This window comes from Triplophysa dalaica, chromosome 22 (assembly GCF_015846415.1).
Source record: "Triplophysa dalaica isolate WHDGS20190420 chromosome 22, ASM1584641v1, whole genome shotgun sequence".
Lineage (NCBI taxonomy): Eukaryota > Metazoa > Chordata > Actinopteri > Cypriniformes > Nemacheilidae > Triplophysa > Triplophysa dalaica.
In genome coordinates, this window is record NC_079563.1 from 19,634,246 (window position 1) to 19,652,848 (window position 18,603).

At 41.7% G+C, this 18,603-nt stretch overlaps 1 protein-coding gene across 3 annotated transcripts in view; it reads right to left on the minus strand.

Moving 5' to 3' along the window:
• Positions 1-567: 567 nt before the first annotated feature.
• The window catches only part of LOC130411712 (unconventional myosin-XVIIIb-like), a 25,105-nt gene continuing 7,069 nt past the window's right edge, over positions 568-18,603 (minus strand). For 2 of the 3 annotated variants that reach the window (XM_056736534.1, XM_056736536.1), the window contains 28 exons: positions 18,563-18,603; positions 18,338-18,485; positions 16,945-17,128; positions 16,674-16,824; positions 16,209-16,318; positions 15,998-16,063; positions 15,788-15,916; positions 15,530-15,673; positions 14,428-14,517; positions 14,191-14,310; positions 13,818-13,923; positions 13,605-13,729; positions 13,230-13,384; positions 13,003-13,126; positions 12,183-12,383; positions 11,807-11,917; positions 11,572-11,676; positions 10,778-10,939; positions 10,430-10,543; positions 10,233-10,349; positions 10,071-10,154; positions 9,791-9,928; positions 9,523-9,708; positions 7,649-7,782; positions 4,285-4,326; positions 2,226-2,363; positions 1,224-2,136; positions 568-960 (listed from right to left, as the gene is read on the minus strand). The exon at positions 18,563-18,603 is cut by the window's right edge and continues 80 nt beyond it. In XM_056736534.1, coding sequence (XP_056592512.1) covers positions 1,224-2,136; positions 2,226-2,363; positions 4,285-4,326; positions 7,649-7,782; positions 9,523-9,708; positions 9,791-9,928; positions 10,071-10,154; positions 10,233-10,349; positions 10,430-10,543; positions 10,778-10,939; positions 11,572-11,676; positions 11,807-11,917; positions 12,183-12,383; positions 13,003-13,126; positions 13,230-13,384; positions 13,605-13,729; positions 13,818-13,923; positions 14,191-14,310; positions 14,428-14,517; positions 15,530-15,673; positions 15,788-15,916; positions 15,998-16,063; positions 16,209-16,318; positions 16,674-16,824; positions 16,945-17,128; positions 18,338-18,485; positions 18,563-18,603 — 4,138 coding nt within the window. In that variant the 3' untranslated portion in view covers positions 568-960. The remainder of the gene's footprint in view (positions 961-1,223; positions 2,137-2,225; positions 2,364-4,284; positions 4,327-7,648; positions 7,783-9,522; positions 9,709-9,790; positions 9,929-10,070; positions 10,155-10,232; positions 10,350-10,429; positions 10,544-10,777; positions 10,940-11,571; positions 11,677-11,806; positions 11,918-12,182; positions 12,384-13,002; positions 13,127-13,229; positions 13,385-13,604; positions 13,730-13,817; positions 13,924-14,190; positions 14,311-14,427; positions 14,518-15,529; positions 15,674-15,787; positions 15,917-15,997; positions 16,064-16,208; positions 16,319-16,673; positions 16,825-16,944; positions 17,129-18,337; positions 18,486-18,562) is intronic. The other variant, XM_056736535.1, reaches the window with a different exon arrangement.

The window sequence follows — 18,603 nt, forward strand, 5'->3', positions numbered from 1 at the left end:
AAATTGACAGACATGTATGGAGTCAATACTTCAGAACTAAGACGCAAGGAAAGATCTCTGTAACTCCATTCAACATAGCTTAATGTAATGGTCATTCAGTAACTTCTGTTTCCTTAAAGTCTGTTTGCAAGTGCAATACAAATATAAAGCATGTACGTATAATGCATTATAAAAGTAGATTTAAATCATTGTAATGTCTTATAAATAATTTGTCAATCCATTATAACAGTTTTTTTTCTTTACAACTACATATAATGTATTGCAACACACATTATGAAGAATTATAATGCATTTTACTCTTTAATAACTCCTTATACATGCATGCTTTAGTGTTACCAAAGTGTCTTTCAGTACAAATCCAAACCTCTAAACCAAGATCCATTTGAACCAAAGTGATTTTCTGGGGAATGTTTTTTAGCAAGTAGAAAAATCTGCTGAATTCATCTTAATTCTTGCCTTATCTCTTTAGCAGATGGTTAAGTATAAACTCATTTAAACATTTTGGCAGTTTATTTTTACTTTGAGAAAAGTACTAATTTAAATGTATGACAGTGTAAATCCATGTCATCTGATTAAATGAGTTTAATCTCAGAATCATGACGGACATGAACGTTCACTGCATTCTGAAGCAAAATGCTTGTTCTGTTTGGGCTGTTTTTCTCTTGCGAATGTCACGCCGCTCCTCTGCTCTGAAAGGTCAGAAGCAAATACCAACGATTCTGCTTGACGTTTTTGTTTACATCCGATTGACAAATTTGTACTGACTGCTGCGAGGGATTGGATAAAGTCTGTCCGAACGGGTCAAAATTCACTTTCCTGACCTGAAAGGGCACAGAATTAAAGGAGTACACTTCACTTTAACATCTTTATTCATGTGTACAAACGCTGTCCAAAATAAATCCTCAGTGTATTTGTGCTTTCATTAGTGTGCCACGGGGACCACTCTCCAAACGCCTTCGGCTGAGAAAAGAGAAGACCGTCATTAAATTCACATTCACTTTCTATTGAAACAAACATGTATTCATCCTCATGTCAAACATGCATGTTTTTCTTTTTTCTTTGGAACACAAAAGAAGATATTTTGAGGAATGTCGCTAATCTAACACCACTGAACTCCATTGACATCTATTGTATGAAGACATTTCTCCAAATATCTTCTTTTGTGTGACCAACAGATCATGCAAAACAACTTCTCATGCGACAAAAGAAATTTGGAACTCAACCTAGTTGACTTCGGCTTTTTTCAGGTACTTTTTCATCACAGAGTTGACATCCTCGCTGCCCTCAGCCTCCAGCCTCTCTCCCTGAGGTCCACGTCTCTTCTGAGATCCGCCAGAACTGGAGGAATCCGAGTCGGACTCTTTGCGTGACGATCTGGGTGGAGGTAACTCCCCGAAGTGCACGCTGAGGGCTCGTCTCTGACCCCCTCTGGAACCGATGGATGCCAGACTGCTGGTCGACTGCGCCCGACGGATCGCCGGGAGAAAGTCAGAGTTAGCATCTCCAGTGTCGATCATCTTGTCTTGGTTACCTGCAAGTCGGCGATTTTGAAACACCAGAGGCTCTGCCCCCAACGGCGACTCTCCGCCTTCAGCCGCCAGACCGCCGAGCATACGGCGACGGTACGACTGATAGGAGCCGGGAGGAGGCAGGCCTTTCCTGCCGAGCTCCTCCTCCCCTTCCTCAGGGATGGCGAGGTTGGACAAGTGGCTACGGGAACTTGCAGCTGAGGTGACAGAAGCCAGCGAGTCGCAGGACCCGAAGCGGCTCAGTTTTCCCGTGCTGGATGTGGTCATGGATGACGTCGGCCCTGCTTCAGAGAAGGAGCGCAGACTGGACGCACGGGGCAGATGAGGGCTGGGGGGTTTCAGTATGCCCAGTCGGGGCAGGTCCTCCAGTCCCTCCTCCGCTTCCAGCGACAGCGCAGAGGCCCTACGGCGGAGTGTGGAGGCTCCCGTTGTCTGATAAATGGGCAGCGACACTGTACTGCCCTCGCCCCCCTCCGAACCTCGATCACATCCGGCGCGCTTCTTCCTCAGACCCTCGAGGAGCTCGGAGAGGGCTGTGGATGAGGATGCTCTCCCAAGACCTCCAGAGGTTTCTTTGGCATCTTCATCCAGGTCTTGAGTGCATGATCTGTCACAAGAATGAAAATGATGAAAATGATGAAAATGATGAAAATGATGACCTGTGTTTTGATGTTGTGAGTTTTTAGTCAGCGTTACCTGAAGCTGTAGGTGCTCATGGTATCAGTAACAGATTGACGGCCAGAGCTGCCCCCCCGTGGGACGCCCATCCAGTGCCGAATCCCTTCGCCGACGTCTTCCGTTCCCACGCTGGACCCCACGCTTGACATGCTGTCGCTGAAACACAAACCTTGTGTTAATCCACAGAATGAACATCATGTCGTCATGCCATCGGTTAATCAATATACATACATGACCTACATGAATAAAACATGACGCAGGAGTCACACGTGGGGGTGATGTAAGCTCATTGTTACCCAGCAGGCCGTGGGCTCAGCTAACTGTGAGTTCATTAGTTTGGAGAGCGCTGTTGTTATCAGGGCAAGACGCACAGTTTTTGTCAAATGTAAGCCTTCAATTACGACACGTAAACTGGTGTGAGGAGGGAATGAGACCGAGGTCATGTACTGGAAAACCAAAAGCAGAAAAGCACAATTTTGTATTTCTTTATTTATCTGGAGCGAAGCTTTGAGTGATCACAAGAAAAACACTTGTGAATAGATCCAACAGATTTACACGGATGGAGAGACCGAATTGTTCTTAACTGCCACAAATTGTAATAAAAAAGCTACAAATATTTTGCGTTCTTTAAGAATTTGATTAAGAAACTTCTAGTTTCTTAAGATAAAACAAAAGCATTCAATGTAACATCTTAAAGTTAGAATAAGGAAAAAAAATTATAATAAAACATCAGATATTTTATTTTCGTTTATTTGGTGTTTTCAATGTGTTATTAGGAATCTCAAGTGTTGATTTAAGATTAGTTTAGTGATGATGATCAAATCTAACTGCTTTACCAAAATCAACTTGATTTATATCAACACATCTTGAAACATTGGAGAGGGTCATAAGTACTAAAATAACATTATAATGCATAAATTGGTTTTACAAAAATGTATATCTAACATTTGACTTTTAATAGTATATTATATAACGTGATTTCTGTTCCATATGGAAACACTTATGGACAATCAATTTTATTTAATTTTTCTCATCATTTACTCACCCACCTGTTGTTCCAAATCTGTATAAATTTCTTTGTTCTGATGAACACAGAGAAAGATATTTGGAAGAATGCATTTAACCAAACGCATTTTGTCCCTCATTGACTCCCATAGTAGGAAATAATAGAACTGTTTGGTGTCCTACATTCTTCAAAATATCTTCTTTTGTGTTCAACAGAACGCAATAATGATAAAGTAAATTCCTACTATGGGAGTCAATAGGGAGCAAAATCTGTTTGGTTATAAGCATTCTTCCAAATATCTTTCTCTGTGTTCATCAGAATCGAAGGTGAGAAATGATGACAGAATTTCATTTATCTTCAAATTAAAGTGTTTATGATTGAATAAATCAGCATATCACCCACTTGACCGTGAGTTGAAGTTTAATGGATAAATAAGTTTGTTATGTACGAGTAGAATCATCAATGTCAAAGCCTGCCATTATATTGTTTTAAGTAAATGTAGGAAAAGCACATACAAGGTCAAATAAATCTGACATGAATCAGATTTGTCAATCCAGCACCAGAACATCATTGAGACTTCTTGACTGGGACCAGTAACACACATAAGTCCACTCTGAACATCTACACAATGGTGTTTTCAGAAATGTAAAACTGAAGTTGTGGCAGAAGCACTTTGGCTCAGTGTTGAGAAAAACACTGGATTTTCTTCTGTGGGCTCTCACAGACAGCTGAAAGCGATGGGACACAGGGGGTCTCAGCTAATGCGCATGCATTATTCACAAGACAAAGCATATCACAGCCAGACAACTTGAAATAGTACAGCCATACAGAGAGTGTCTCCTCGCTTCTGTTAATCTTCATACAGAAACCACGATCCACACATACACGCACGGCGCTGAACAACAGCCAAACACAACGCTGGACCATCCATCAACACTGACTCCTGACGTTTGATGGTCATTTCAAAACCGCGTTACAGTCCAACAACATCAAAACACCTCGCTGAGCAAAAACACAATGCAAACTGATTTCTTTAATCAGAAATGAAAGAGGTGGGCTTTGGGTGCTTACAGATCTTTCTTTCTAGAAAAAGACTCCACAGCGGTCTGGACACTGTGAAGAGAGAGAGAGAGGTACGAGGAAAGCATGTGTGAGCAGTGAAGATTAAAGTCTGTGGACTCTGATTCTGTATTTGAGCGCGGTATCTGGGGAGAGAGGCTTTATTCAAGCTTTTACAGGAAAATCTCTTCACATTTAGAAAAAGAATGAAGCAATTAAAACCGACCACACACTAAACCCTAGAGACATGAAGTTTTATATTTATACCTATAATATTGTGTGGGACTTAAACCTGAATACACACCAACTCATGGGGACTCGAGTCACTGTGGGGACCAAAATCGAGGTCCACACGGGCACAAAAGCTTATCAATTGTACAGAACGATAGTTTTTGAAAATCTGAAAATACTTAAAGTTTTCTAGGATCTTTAGGTTTAGGGGTTGGGTTAGGGGATAAAATATACAGTTTGTACAGTATACAACTCATTATGCCTATGGACTGACCCCACGGAGATGGAGAATAAAACAAACGTGTGTGTGTGTGCAGGGCTCCAGACTAACTTTTTTCACCAGGAGCACAGTGGCCCCCAACTGAAAATTTTAGGGGCACAACCAGAAAATTTAGGGGCACATACCGTAAATCAACATGCTAACCAAATCTACTAATTTCCACTGTATTACTAATAAATACTTTAATAATAGATGCAGAAATTACAATGTTCTGTTTCAAATTCAGTGTCACATTTTATTCTGCACTTTTGAAGATGCAACAACAAGGTAAACTGACAGCACCATCGTTGTCATGACAGTACATATAGTAAACAAAATACCATACATTCAGAATAAAAAAAGTGCTTAGTAACAAAGTGCTTAGTAACCTTTCGGTCATTTCACAGTTACAATGTGACTTTTTTTCGCCACACCAACCTCTGACTCTGCATCATCATCCGATGGTGACACTGTAGACTCTGGCACTGGTACACTAGCCGCAGGTCGGATGAACGAATCAATAGTTTGCTTGCTCATAGCTCAGACACACGCACATATGTGACCCTGGACGACAAAACCAGTCTTATGGGTAAATTTTTCAAAAATGAGATTTATACACCACATGAAAGCTGACTAAATACACTTTCTATTGGTATATAGTTTGTTATGATAGGACACTATTTGGCCGAGATATAACCATTTTAAATTCTGGAATCTGAGAGTGGGAAAAATCTAAATATTGAGAAAATCGCCTATAAAGTTTTCCAGAAGTAGTCCTTAGCAACGCATATTACTAATGATGGGAAATAAATGAAACTTACACCATTGATTTACCACAGCTTAAACTGTATACACACACAATTTCATAAAAATAATTCTCCAGGAACATATAAAATTTTACACTTGAGCTGGCAACGAATCATCATTAACAGAGGCAGATCTACATGCTAAGATGATGTTTTGTTTACATTTTGTCAGAGCAAAATTGGCATAACTTTGACATAAACAACTCATGAAAACCACTACTTTGTAAAGAAGGTATTTAAGAACGTTTGTGACTAACTGACCTGAACTTTGAAGAATTTTCCCACTCAAGCGGGTTGAATTCTGAGTCCGCAGTGAACACTTTGTATTCCTTCATGGCACGGAGTCGAAGCGATCTAAACATTGATTGAATTCGTCGTCTTCCGGGGCATCCCCTTATGTCAAGCCGGTCTCTGGACATTCTGTATTATCTTCCCAATGATTTGCGAAACAATCATTTACTAGGTTCGTTAAATTATTGCTGTCATTAGTGTTTAGATTGAGCAAACACGCTTCCATCAGAATCCATGTTTTGAAGCGCGATCATGACGGATTGTGTACGCTGCACGTGAGACGCTATAGCAGGCCGTTGCTAAGAGGAAACAGGTTTGTTTTAACACTCTCTATTGGCTTACCCTTGTAATGACATAGAAGAGAGTAGATTAATTTGAAAGCGGAATCTCTTAACTTTACATAGATAGCAAACTTGAATGGGTAGTTTTCATAGAGCGGACAGCAGCGAGTTAAGTTTGTAGGCATGTTTCTGACCATTTTTTGTTCGCGATATTAAGGGATCGACTCACAAAAATAAAGTTTTGACATATTTAGGGTAGGAAATTTACAAAATATCTTCATGGAACATGATCTTTACTCAATATACTAACGATTTTTGACATAAAATAAAAATTGATCATTTTGACCCTAACAATGTATTTTCGTCTTTTGTCAGAAATATACCCGTGCGACTTACGACTGGTCTTGTTGTCCAGGGTCACATATCAGGTTGTGATGATATTTGTCTCCGTTTCCTTCCCACAGATGTTTACGCGCGCTCGATTATCTCTAGGCCCCTCCCCCTCCACGCATTTTAGCCACTTACAGTGGCCATTTCCTATTCTTCTCACACGCATTGGCCGCCTCACAGACAGGCATCACTCAATGAAACGCGAGTGTGTGCTCGCGTCTCGTGAGTATGTTTGCGAGTGTGTGTGTGTGCGAGTGCGAGTGTGTGTGTGTTTGCGTGCGTGTGCGCTCGCGTCTCATTGATTATTTCATTGCTCATTTCATTGATCATTGACGTGCCCCTTCCACGTTTAATGTATAAAAAAATACGGAGGGTGGGGGAGGCAAATTTACTGGTAGCAAATGTGCGACTGGATGTAAAATTCAGTCGCACACTCTCAAATTTTGGTCGCAAAATGCGACCATTTGGTCGCAGTCTGGAGCCCTGGTGTGTGTTTCAAAGAGTGAACTATAATGTCAAAAATACAATAGGCATCCCAATATCCACATATCTACACAAGACAAGCTCTTGTCAGATGATGGGATAGTGTGCGCATTTGTGTTGAAGTCGACCTGACGTCACGCTCCACCACTTCCAGGTGCAAACGTTCAGGCATCAGACGCATAAAGTAAACAACCAACAACGTATAACGTGCTTTACAACGACTGTGGTGTACATCATGAGTTCATAAAAGCTTAGTTTAAATGTGTGATGTGTCAGGGATAATCCACTGCTAGCCGTGCATTAGAGGATTTTAATGCACCACGTGGAGGCGAAGAACCAACTGACGCGAAGTGCATTAAAATCCTTTAATGTACGGCTAGCCATGGATTATCTCGCTTATACCATGGTTGTTTGCCAAGTTAAAGCTTTTATTGGTGTTTACAGTGTCATCTAAGATCGAACAAGTGAAGAAGACGCTTATTTTGTGAGTTCATTTTAAATCAAACTTTTGACACAAATATCGTATAGTCGGGACAGTATTGAAACTGAGATGCAGCTTTTTTTACTGTCCTCAGTGAGACTGAAGATGTGTATGAAGAAGTGACAAAAGGTGATGGAGATGTCACTGGTCATACCTTTCTGAGTCGCTCTCTTCACTTGACTCCTCCTCCTCCAGGGCAGCTTGCAGATCAACGATACGACGGATGGATGTTTCCAGATCTGCTTGCAGCGTCTGTCTCACTGCGCTCAACTCTTCCACCTGCATCTCCTGAACACACGAAAAACATCAGTGATGAGGACTGAAACAAACCTACAGACACGAAAGAAACCTTCATTCAAGCGGCTTGTTGAGGAGAGATGTGCTTTCTGTTTTACTTCAGGAGATGAGAATTAAGCCTGTGGTATACTTCTTTCTTTCTTTTTTACAGCCGAACGCACAGACGTGCAAAGTGTGCGTCCTTCGACTCATACGCTTACACACGGGTTGTGACGTATGTGCATTACGACATATTGCAATTCCTCTTCTAGCCTGCAGGGTTCAGGTTTTCATCTACTACCTTGAATCGAGGCTCTCGGGACACAGTTGCCACCTGGTGGTTAAACTAATTACGACAAGATATTGGATGGGCGACCTGAGCGTACGCGTACTATTCTGATGAGGAAATTTGAGTCACACGCACTGTACGCTGTCCGTTGCATAGGAAACTATACTTCAGCCTTTAAGCCCCAAATAGTTTTTCTTGTTTCTAATAATAAATCAATTTAACAAAAACAGACAACAAACCTCACTGTATTATATGCAATGACAATAAAGGGAATCAAATTCCTGTAATGCCTCACAAAACCCCTTATTAACTATAAACTACATTGTTTATTTTTGTTTTGTTAATGGGGGATAAAATTAAACCCGGAGATGTTTCTGACGCAAGATTCTCCCTAAAACACTGACACTAAATATACCAAAGCTACATAGAAACTAAACAAATAAACAAATTTACAAACAAAACAATGGTTACTGTAGTAAAATCATAGTTGAACTACCATGTTTTGTGTGAAAATGGTCTCGGCACATTGACAATAATAAACCCTGGTTCATTTTCATAAGGAAGCGCTTTTCTCTTGTTTCTCTTCAGCACGATGCTGTACTATTGATCTCCAGCTGTTATTTATAGAGTAATTTAATCATGTGAGTTGGAGATTTATTTTCCTCCTCTCTGCACGTTCCGAGTCTCCCGGACACGCCGCCACCGTCTGCCTATGATTCATTGCCATTGTCTCCTCAAGGTTATTGATACAACAAATCCCATTGCGCTCCCCTCATCTCCATGACAACCACACCTTCACTGTTGCCCCCTCCCCTTCATAGCCAATAACCTGGAGAGGCCGAGAGCACGTGTGTGCATGTGTGTGTGTCTCAGACTTCAAGTCTTCAGACGTCAGTGATGCTGCAGCTAATGTTCTTAATACTGAATTCCGCCGAGTCTCTGCGCGCCGCGGGTCAAATTGCATTACATGCCGGCGGGAGTTTGTAATGACGCCGGCCGCCTTCTTTGTGTGTTAAATGATGAATATTTACAGGTTTCTCAGGAGAGCTCTGTGTATTCTCATGCCAGGCTCGTGGGCGGCCGCTGAGGGAGAAAAAAGCGGCGAGCAGAAACCCTGCCGTCACTCAACACATATTCATAATGTCAATTCTTAAAATAAAAACCTGTCTATTATATTAACATACATGGTTAGGACACAGTGTGAGATGTCTGGAGCTTCCTCTTATGTTATATCGCATGCAATGTACTGTTTATAAAGAACATTACTGATTCTTAAACATATGATGTCGTGTGTGTATTTGTGTGTCTGTGTGCACGGTTTATGGGTGCATTGGTTTGTGTGTGAGTGCATGCGTGTGTGCATGTGTTTGTTTCTGTGTGTGTGTGTGTTCGTGTCTGTGCGTGTGTTTGTTTGTGTTTTCTGTGCGGGCGTGTCTGTTTGTGTGTGTGTGTGCGTCCCTCACCAGCTCCATGCGTTTTCGGCTGTTCTCCTGCTCTCTGACGGTCAGATCCTCCATCTCCAGTCTCATATCTGATAGTCTCTGCTGATAATATCGTGAATTCTCTCTCTCTCTGCTCTCGGCCTGAGCCGCCTGCTCCAGCTCCTCACCCAGCCGAACCACACTGTCCCTCAGACGCAGAACCAGGACCTACACACACACACACACACACACACACGTGTGAGATCAAAGACGTCCTGTGTCAGAAAACTCTCTGTGGGTCTGAACTCACCTCAAATCTCTTGACCTGTCCTCTCTGGAACTCCAGTTTATTCTCCAGGTCACAGATCCGAGCCTCCTGTTTACTGACGATGCTGCGGGACACCGTGGACGACTCCAGAAACTGCACATGATCAACGCTGGTCTGGAGCTGAGAACACACATCAACATGAGATCACCATACAACCACTTCATCCAAAACACACACAACAGAAAAACTGGAATGAGAAAAGATTCTTCCTCATTAGAATCAAACATGAAGGTCCAGATGTCTCCAGAGTTTCTCTGCTCACCTGCTCTTGTAAAGTCCGTCTCTGTTTCTTCAGCTCCTCCAGTTCAGCCTGAAGGTCTCTGATCTGTGAGATATCACTGGAGGACTGACACAAACACACACCTCTGTTAATCATCACCAGCACATTAAAAACATCTCACACGCGACCAGAGACCACGCAGACCTGAGCGATAAGAGCTTTGTGTTTCTGCATGAGTTCATTCAGGTCCTCCTGGTCTTCTTCAAGTCTCTTCATCACATCTGTCCTCTCGTATCTCATCTGAGACAGCTGTTCATCCACCTGAAGAGACACACGAGCAGAGATGAATGGAGATGAACGGAGTCCTCCTTCGTTCTGAGGGGTGTGACTCTGTTCCTCACCAGACTCTTCTGTTTGCAGATGTTCTCCAGCTCAACCTGAGCGTTCTCCAGCTCTGCCGACAGAGTCTTCTGCACGCTTTCGGCCTCGCAGCCTCGAGATTCACTGTCCTCCAGCTGAAACACATCACACATGAAGGAACTATTTGTGACCCTGAACAACAAAACCAATCTTAAAGTTACAGTTCACGCAGAAATTAAATGAAATTTACTCGCCCTCTTGACAAATCTCAGAGGTTGTTTTATATTGTTCTATATCTGAGGTTTATATTTTAGTTTGTGAATGTTTGTGACAGATAACGCAGAGCTCTGTGAATGTATGCAGTGGTGATGATGGGTTGGCAGCGGCACCTGACACCGCAGTCTCTCCAGCTGCTCTTTGGCGCCGGGGTCATGACCCTGACCGGGCGTCTCCATGGTGGACAGCAGCAGCTGGGCGTCGCTGAGCAGAGCGTGTGTGCGCTTCAGGTCTCGTCTCAGCTTCTTCTCCACATCAAAGTCTCTGTGACCCACCTGAGAGAGAGAGAGAGAGAGAGAGAGAGAGAGTGAAAGAGAGAGATTGATAGAGAAAGAGAGTAAGAGAGAGAGAAAGAGAGAGAGAGAGATAGAGATAGAGTGAAAGAAAGAGAGAGTAAAAGAGTGAAAGAGAGATTGATAGAGAGAGAGAGTAAGAGAGTAAGAGAGAGAGAGAGAGAGAGAGAGAGAGAGAGAGAGAGAGAGATAGAGTGAAAGAAAGAGAGAGAGTAAAAGAGTGAAAGAGAGATTGATAGAGAGAGAGAGTAAGAGAGTAAGAGAGAGAGAGAGAGAGAGAGAGAGAGATAGAGATAGAGATAGAGTGAAAGAAAGAGAGAGAGTAAAAGAGTGAAAGAGAGATTGATAGAGAGAGAGAGTAAGAGAGTAAGACAGAGAGAGAGAGTTATTGCGTGAGCTAGTGAGTGAGTAAGAAAGAGATGAATGAGTGTATATGTGTGTGTGTGCGTGTCGGTGTTTCTGTGTGTGTGTGTTTGTGTGAGTGTATGTGTGTGTTAATGTGTTTGTGTGTGAGGGTGCGTGTGTACGTTCGTGTGTGAGTGGGTGTGTGTGTGTGTGTGCGTGCGTGCGTGTGTTTGTTTGTCGGTGCGTGTGTGTCGGTGTGTGTGTGTCACCTGTTCACACAGTGTGGCAATCAGACCCTCCAGATCATTCTTCTCATGAACCACCATCTGCTTCTCTTCATATTCCTGATCCAACTGCATCTCCAGCTGTCGAAGCTACACACACACACACACACAAACACACAAACACACACACACACACACAAACACACACAAACACACACTCACGTATGAGACAGGTGTGTATGTTGATCCGTGTAACTGTAATTCATTGTGTGTGTCTCACTCGTCTCTGTGATGATTTCTGCACATCTTCGAGTTCTTCGTCTTTGTCCTCCAGCTCCTTCTGATGGATCTGCTTCATTCTCTCCATCTCCATCTCAAAGCGCACATGAATCTGAGGAGAACATTGACAATCAGCACATGCAGGATGACTTTAGTGGAGTTCTGTCTGGATCATGTTTGTCTACACGAGATCCTTCTGAAAGCTCTCTCTGACCTCTGACCTCATATCTTCATGTGTCGTGATGGTTATAATGGTGATGCTCTCTGAACGACACGTGTTCATCTCAGTTTATATATGAGGTTCATGTGAGTGCATGTTCAGAACGATGACTTTTAATGTTGTATGAAGAGAAGTGATGTGTGTGGTGTTGATGTACCTGCTCGTGTTGTTTGAGTTTGCTGGTCATCTGTTTGATCTCCTCGTCTTTCTCTCTCTCTCTCATCTCCAGATCACGCACGTGTCTCTTCAGCTCTGGGACGGAGTCTGCGCTGAGGTGTAGCGGAGCGCTCAAATCACCAATCTGAGCGCACAACTCTAACTTCTGCTGCTGCAAGTGTGTCACCTCCACCTGACTCTCCTACACATACACACACATAAACAACAAACACAAATCACAATGACACAACACAACAGTAAAAGACACACATTTTTGTGTCTATTTGCATGTGTGGGTATGATCGTCATTTGTGTATTTTCATGTGGTATGCTTTGTGTGTGTGTTATTTTTGTGTTTGATTATAATTTGTTTGTGTGTGAGCATGGTTATTGTGTGGATGCATCTGTGCTTTGGTGTTTGTGATGGTGGTGTGTTTGGGGGTAATTGATGTGTGTGTGTATGTTTCATTGTGTTGTGTGTGTTATTGTTGTGTGTTTTCTTTGTTTGTTTGTGTGTGCGTGTGTGTTTTATTGTGCTGTGTGTGTATGCGTTGTGTGTGTGTGTTGTCAATCATTTACATCTGAACTCATGTCATGTTCTTCATGAGACATCGAGGCTCTTTACTGTTTTAATGTTCACTGACAGACTGAAAGTCAACTTTTCTTCATCATTCTCTCTCTGATCTCCACAGACACACTCACTTTACCCACAGAGGACACCAGGAGCACACAGACACACTCACTTTACCCACAGAGGACACCAGGAGCACACAGACACACTCACAGATGGTGAACGCACAACCTTTGACCTCAGGTCATACCTTCAGCGTCTTGTGGAGTGTGAAGATCTCAGTGTTCAGGGCGGTGTTCTCCTGGATGACTCTGTCCTTCTGTTCCCTCTCATGATCAGCCTGTTCAAGCACCTGGGTCAGCTCGCTGTCAAACCTACAAACACACACACACACACACACACACACGTGTCATGCATATTCATCAGCCGACGGGCGTGACGGTGAATATTAATCCTCTGTGTGACAATGAGACTTACCTCCTCTGTTTCCTCTCCATCTCGTGAGCGCGGCCCTGCAGGCTGTCTGTCAACACACGGGCGTCCTGCAGGTCAGAGGTCAGTCGTCTGCACTGACGTTTCAGGTCCGTCACGGATCGTTTGGACTGTTCAAGATGAACCTGCAGTTCCTGAACCTGCCACACGGGGGAGACAGAGAGATCCAACACCATATAATATCTCAATAGCATTGATATCCTCTTTATTTTTTTATCTGCTTGCCTGCTATGAAAATTAAAATGCAGTTGCTCATATTTAATGTTCCTTTTCTCATATTTTGTTATATTTTCTGGCTTTTATTGGATAGGGACGGTGTATCTTGAAAGGTCCTCAAACCTGGTTCGCATAAAGCTTTACCTTCATGTCCAGCTGCTGTCTGGCATCTTTCTCACACTCAAGTCTTTCTTCTGTCTGACGCAGACGTCTGCGCAGAAACTCCACCTCCGTCTGCGCGCACTCCAGCTGCAGTTGTAGCTCGCTCTCTGCGTGCGGACGAAAGCAAAAGACACAAACAATCAGTTTTTTTCTCGTCTTGTTTGATTGTGTTGCCGTCAGCGATGCTTCATGTACCTGTGGCCAGTCCAGCGAGAGCTTCTTTACATTTCACTTTCTGCTTCTCCTCCTCTAACTGCCTCTCAAGAGCTTCCAGACACACTTTAGTCTGATCCACACGACTCTGAGGAACACCAGACACCTCATTTTCATGAAAACTAACTTATTACTAGAACACCTCTAATGCAAACTGATGCAAACCAATTTAGATTTTAAGTATATGACAAAGTGACTTAAATTAAAGCTTAATTTATACCAGTTTCATTGGTTATTGTTTGCATATTGTGCAATGTAAACTAAGACTCTAATCTGATTGCACCCATCACACATATAGAAACAGAAGATTCATGTGGACAAGTCATATAGAGACGAGACGATGGTTGTGATGTACCTGCAGTTCTTTGTTCTCTTTGGCAAGTCGAAGTCTTTCTGCTCGTTCAATGTCCAGAGCTTGACTGATGGCATCTCCTCGAAACCGCTCATCACTAAATTCACTCGTCACAGCGGTCACCTACACACACAAACACACACACACACACACACACACACACACACACATGTGAACTCTGTGATCTGTAAGAGATCTCTTCAATCAGAGACAAACACGTTAAAGGACAAACACACAAACCTTGGTCTCCAGGTTGTCTGCGGTCTGACGCAGCTCATTTCTCTCCTTCTCTGATTTCTCCAGACGTCTCCTCAGAGCGCTGATCTCATCCTGACACACAACAATCACACAACACTGATACACAACACTGGTACAGATATATCACAACCCGCACTCTTCCATTTCACAGACTGTTTTTCTGATTTTAAAATGTACTATGTATAGATATTTGCAGTGTTAGGTGTAACTACTTACTGTACTTTAATTACTTTCCCCTTTATAAAGTATAGTAAGGGATTACGATTTAATTCATTTAATTACAGTTTCTTCAGATGTAATTGAACTAAATACTGTGTAACATATACAATAGTAGAAACTACATTAAAATTCAAAGTCTAACTTAAAAGTACGCTTAAATGTATCATTTTCACATTTGTATACTTTAGTGGGTTAATTAGAATAATTTTTGTAGTTATTTATTATTTATTTGAATGAATTAAAAGTTGTTTCGTGTCAATCCTTAAATCACTTTACTAGTCAAGGTTGATGTAGTTGATTGAGAGAATCATTTGTACAGTAATCTATTGACAATTTTTTTTAGTAACTAGTAATGAATTACTTTTTTTTACTGGTTATGTCTTTAGGTAAAACGATAATTCTCGTTTCATTCTGTGATCTACTAACAACATTTCTCCCAAATCTCACATTAAAATCTTGTTTTTATTTGCATTCATTTGAAGAAAATGAAAACTGGAGAAACAGGTGAATACGACAGCAAATATTCTCTGTGTTTTTTCAGACTTCAAATACAAGTTCAGATTTACTTTAAAGCAACACGACAGTCATATTTCTTCACGTATTTAAGAAACCTGGATTTTTCTCACAGATTTCATGCGTCTTGTCACGCTGTCAGTCTTTTACAGTGCTGTTGGATAAATTTATGTTTGATTTGGTCAAAATTCGACCGACACTAAACTAAAGTGGCCACAGTACATCTAGAAATGCTGATTTACAATGAAAATTTTGACATTGTATAACACACTGTGGTTGTGTTTTATATGCGTGTGTCTGTACAGAGGATCATTTAGAGATTAAATCAGTGACGTGTGGGGGGGTTCAGTACCTCTTTGGATCTGAGTCTCTGGTCATCCATGTTGACGTCCAGCAGGGGGCGAACTCGACACAAGAGCTTCCACCAACTCCAGCTGGACACTGCGGTCAGAACGCGCACATTTCTCTGAATACATCGCACTGCCATCTGCTGAACCTGATCCCAGATCAGCACAACACACATTAACATCTCACCATCAACTGAAACTGATCCCACACACTGAGTCTGTATCACCTCTCATCATCATCAGACGATGAATATGACACTGACCTTCATGCGCCGATACTTCTGGCGGCCCAGGTGACCCAGACATGATGCCTGAATCTGAACGAGACAACTGCTCACCAACTGATCTCTCTGAAGATCTAAAGACCTCAGGACGCCACGCTTCATAAACACCTGACGCACACACACACGTGATCTTTATTTATGAACATCCAGATCAAATGAATATTGACTATTGAACAAAACCCGGCTCACCCGACTCAGGCCCAACACAATACTCTTCTTGTCCAAATCCAGCTCGATCAATAACTCCTCCACGGCCTGATATATCAACACACAGAGACACACACACACATCCAGCGTCAGGTCAATGAGGCTGAGAAACTGCTGATCCATAAACATGGGGATAAATCTCCTCATCATTAGACAGAAATGTGATGTTAAGTGTGAACGATGAGGTCCAGACCTTCCTCTCGTCTGGAGTGATGAAGACAGAACCATAACGCTTCATGATAAGAGCAGAAAGAGCCTGGAAACGACAGCGGAAATCACCTACAGACATGTGGTCAGGGTAACCTGGAACACACACACACACACATGCATGCAAACACACACACAAACACACACACGCACATAAACAAACACACACACACGCACAGAGGGAGAGAATAATAAAAAGAGAAAATCCCATTAACAAAATATTGACTACATTGTGAATGGCTGTATGAATAATACATCACAATATATGACATCATTGTACTCTCAACACACGTCTGCATATCAACTTATCTCTTATGTGCAGATGAATTTCACTTTTTTATTTCTGAGGTTACAGGATTGTTTGCATGAGCATGACTTGCAAACGTACCAAATGAGGTGAAAATAAAAGTACAGATTTGAACAGGACCTGAAACATGTGTGTGTGTTAAACCTGTTCTGTAGAGGTGTAGCGCGGGCAGCAGGTGTGTGGAGTGCAGCTGTACACGCAGTGATGGGACATCAAAGACACCAGCATCTGTTTTAACACTCAAACACTGAAGAAACACCGGCCGAGCTCGACGAATCACATTCACCAGAGCGTCCTGAACACACACACGTATACACACACACACACGTGTTTACCATCAGCACACAGATCTCATAAACATTAACAGATAACAGACGTGTCATTTGTTTCCATGGTAACGGGAGTGTTTCCTCACCGCCTGAAGTTTGACAGAGATGCAGAGAGAGTGTCTCCTGAGAGCCGCCATCCCTCCGCTCAGAGTCTTGCGAACCGTGCCGCTTCTCTCCAGAGAACGCTGAGAGCCACCCTCAACACCACCCAAACCCCGACAGAGAGGAGGAACAGACGCCCGCGGCCCGAACAGACCTTTAATCGCCGCTCTACAGAAGAGAAGACAGACAGAGATTCTGATGCTCTCTCTCATCTCCTGCTGTGGGGTTTTGTTGTGAATTCATCTATTCATTACTTTGTGTTTTTGTCTTGTTTTCGCCCGCTAATATCTACAAATGTTTAAATCAAAATACATTTACCTGAGAGGGAAAATGACTTAAGATCGGCTAGTTTAAAGAAAAATAAAAAAAGTAACTTCATTAAAGTCTGAACCAAAGTCAATACATTTTATCTAAGTTTGTTTTTCTTACACTATTGACAGACATTTTTGTTGTTGTTATTTTAAGCATACACTAAATTATTTAATTAAATTAAACTAGACACAATATCTCCTGTAAGTTTACTTCTGAAATAAATGTCTTTTGACTTTGACTCTTATTTTGAATTTTTTGATATTTGTACTTAAAAAAAGACCAACCTTCAAAGAAATGAATTTTTTGCTGTTAAAAAAACATCTGATGCAAACAAATGTTTTACATTTTTGTTGATTTTGTTTTTCTTTTGTTTTAAAACACATTTGAGAACACATTTTCCGAATATGGGGTGGGAAAAATAAAGGTAATTATTATATGATTTTCTTGTTTTATTTGTCAGGAAACCACACGTGACATTTTAAATCATTTTGTGTCTCGGGTAAATGTTTGCTGATTTAAAAATATTTCCATATTTGTTCAAGAAAACGTAACAAACACACCGAGGAAGAAATTCTTTTTTTGCAGCATCAATTTCATATTTGTTTAATTACTATCATTGCCCTTTGGAATACTTGATTGATCATTTGCATCATTCAGTGGTTAAATAGGTTTGATAGGTTTTTATTTTATTTTTTAAAAAGGCTAGTTCTCCATTTTCTTCAGAACATGTCACTTAATTTAAGTCTAAACCAAAGATTGTTTTTCTATCACTATTGGCAGACTTTTTTGTTGTTGTTTTAAGCATAAACTTTATATATATATTTTTCTTTAAAATAAACCAGACACAATATCTCCAGTAAGTTTGCTTCTGAAATAAATGTGTTTTGATTTCCAGAAATGAAGGTTTGATAGGTTTTTATTTTTATGCTTTTCATTGTCCTTATCTTGTTCTAATCGCTTCCGTTGTTTCCCACATCATTATGATAAAAGCGTGTGCTAAAGGACTAAATGTAAATGGCATTGTGTCAACGTAAAGAAGAAATGAGCGAGCGTGTGTATTCTTACACAGAAGAGTTGTGCAGCAGTGAACAAGCGTTGAGAGCCGATGGATTATTCTGAACGTGACTGAACCATCCAGACAGATCGTAACGGACCGGATCAGAACCCATCACATGAGAGATCTCACAATGAAGAGGCTGTTCACACTGACGGACTAAACAAACAACCACAAAAAAACCTTCAGATGAATGAAAAACATCCCAAAAAAACAGACTCGCTAAAGAACTGCACCTGTTCCACTGAAATGCTGACAGACTCTTTCCAGAACCGTG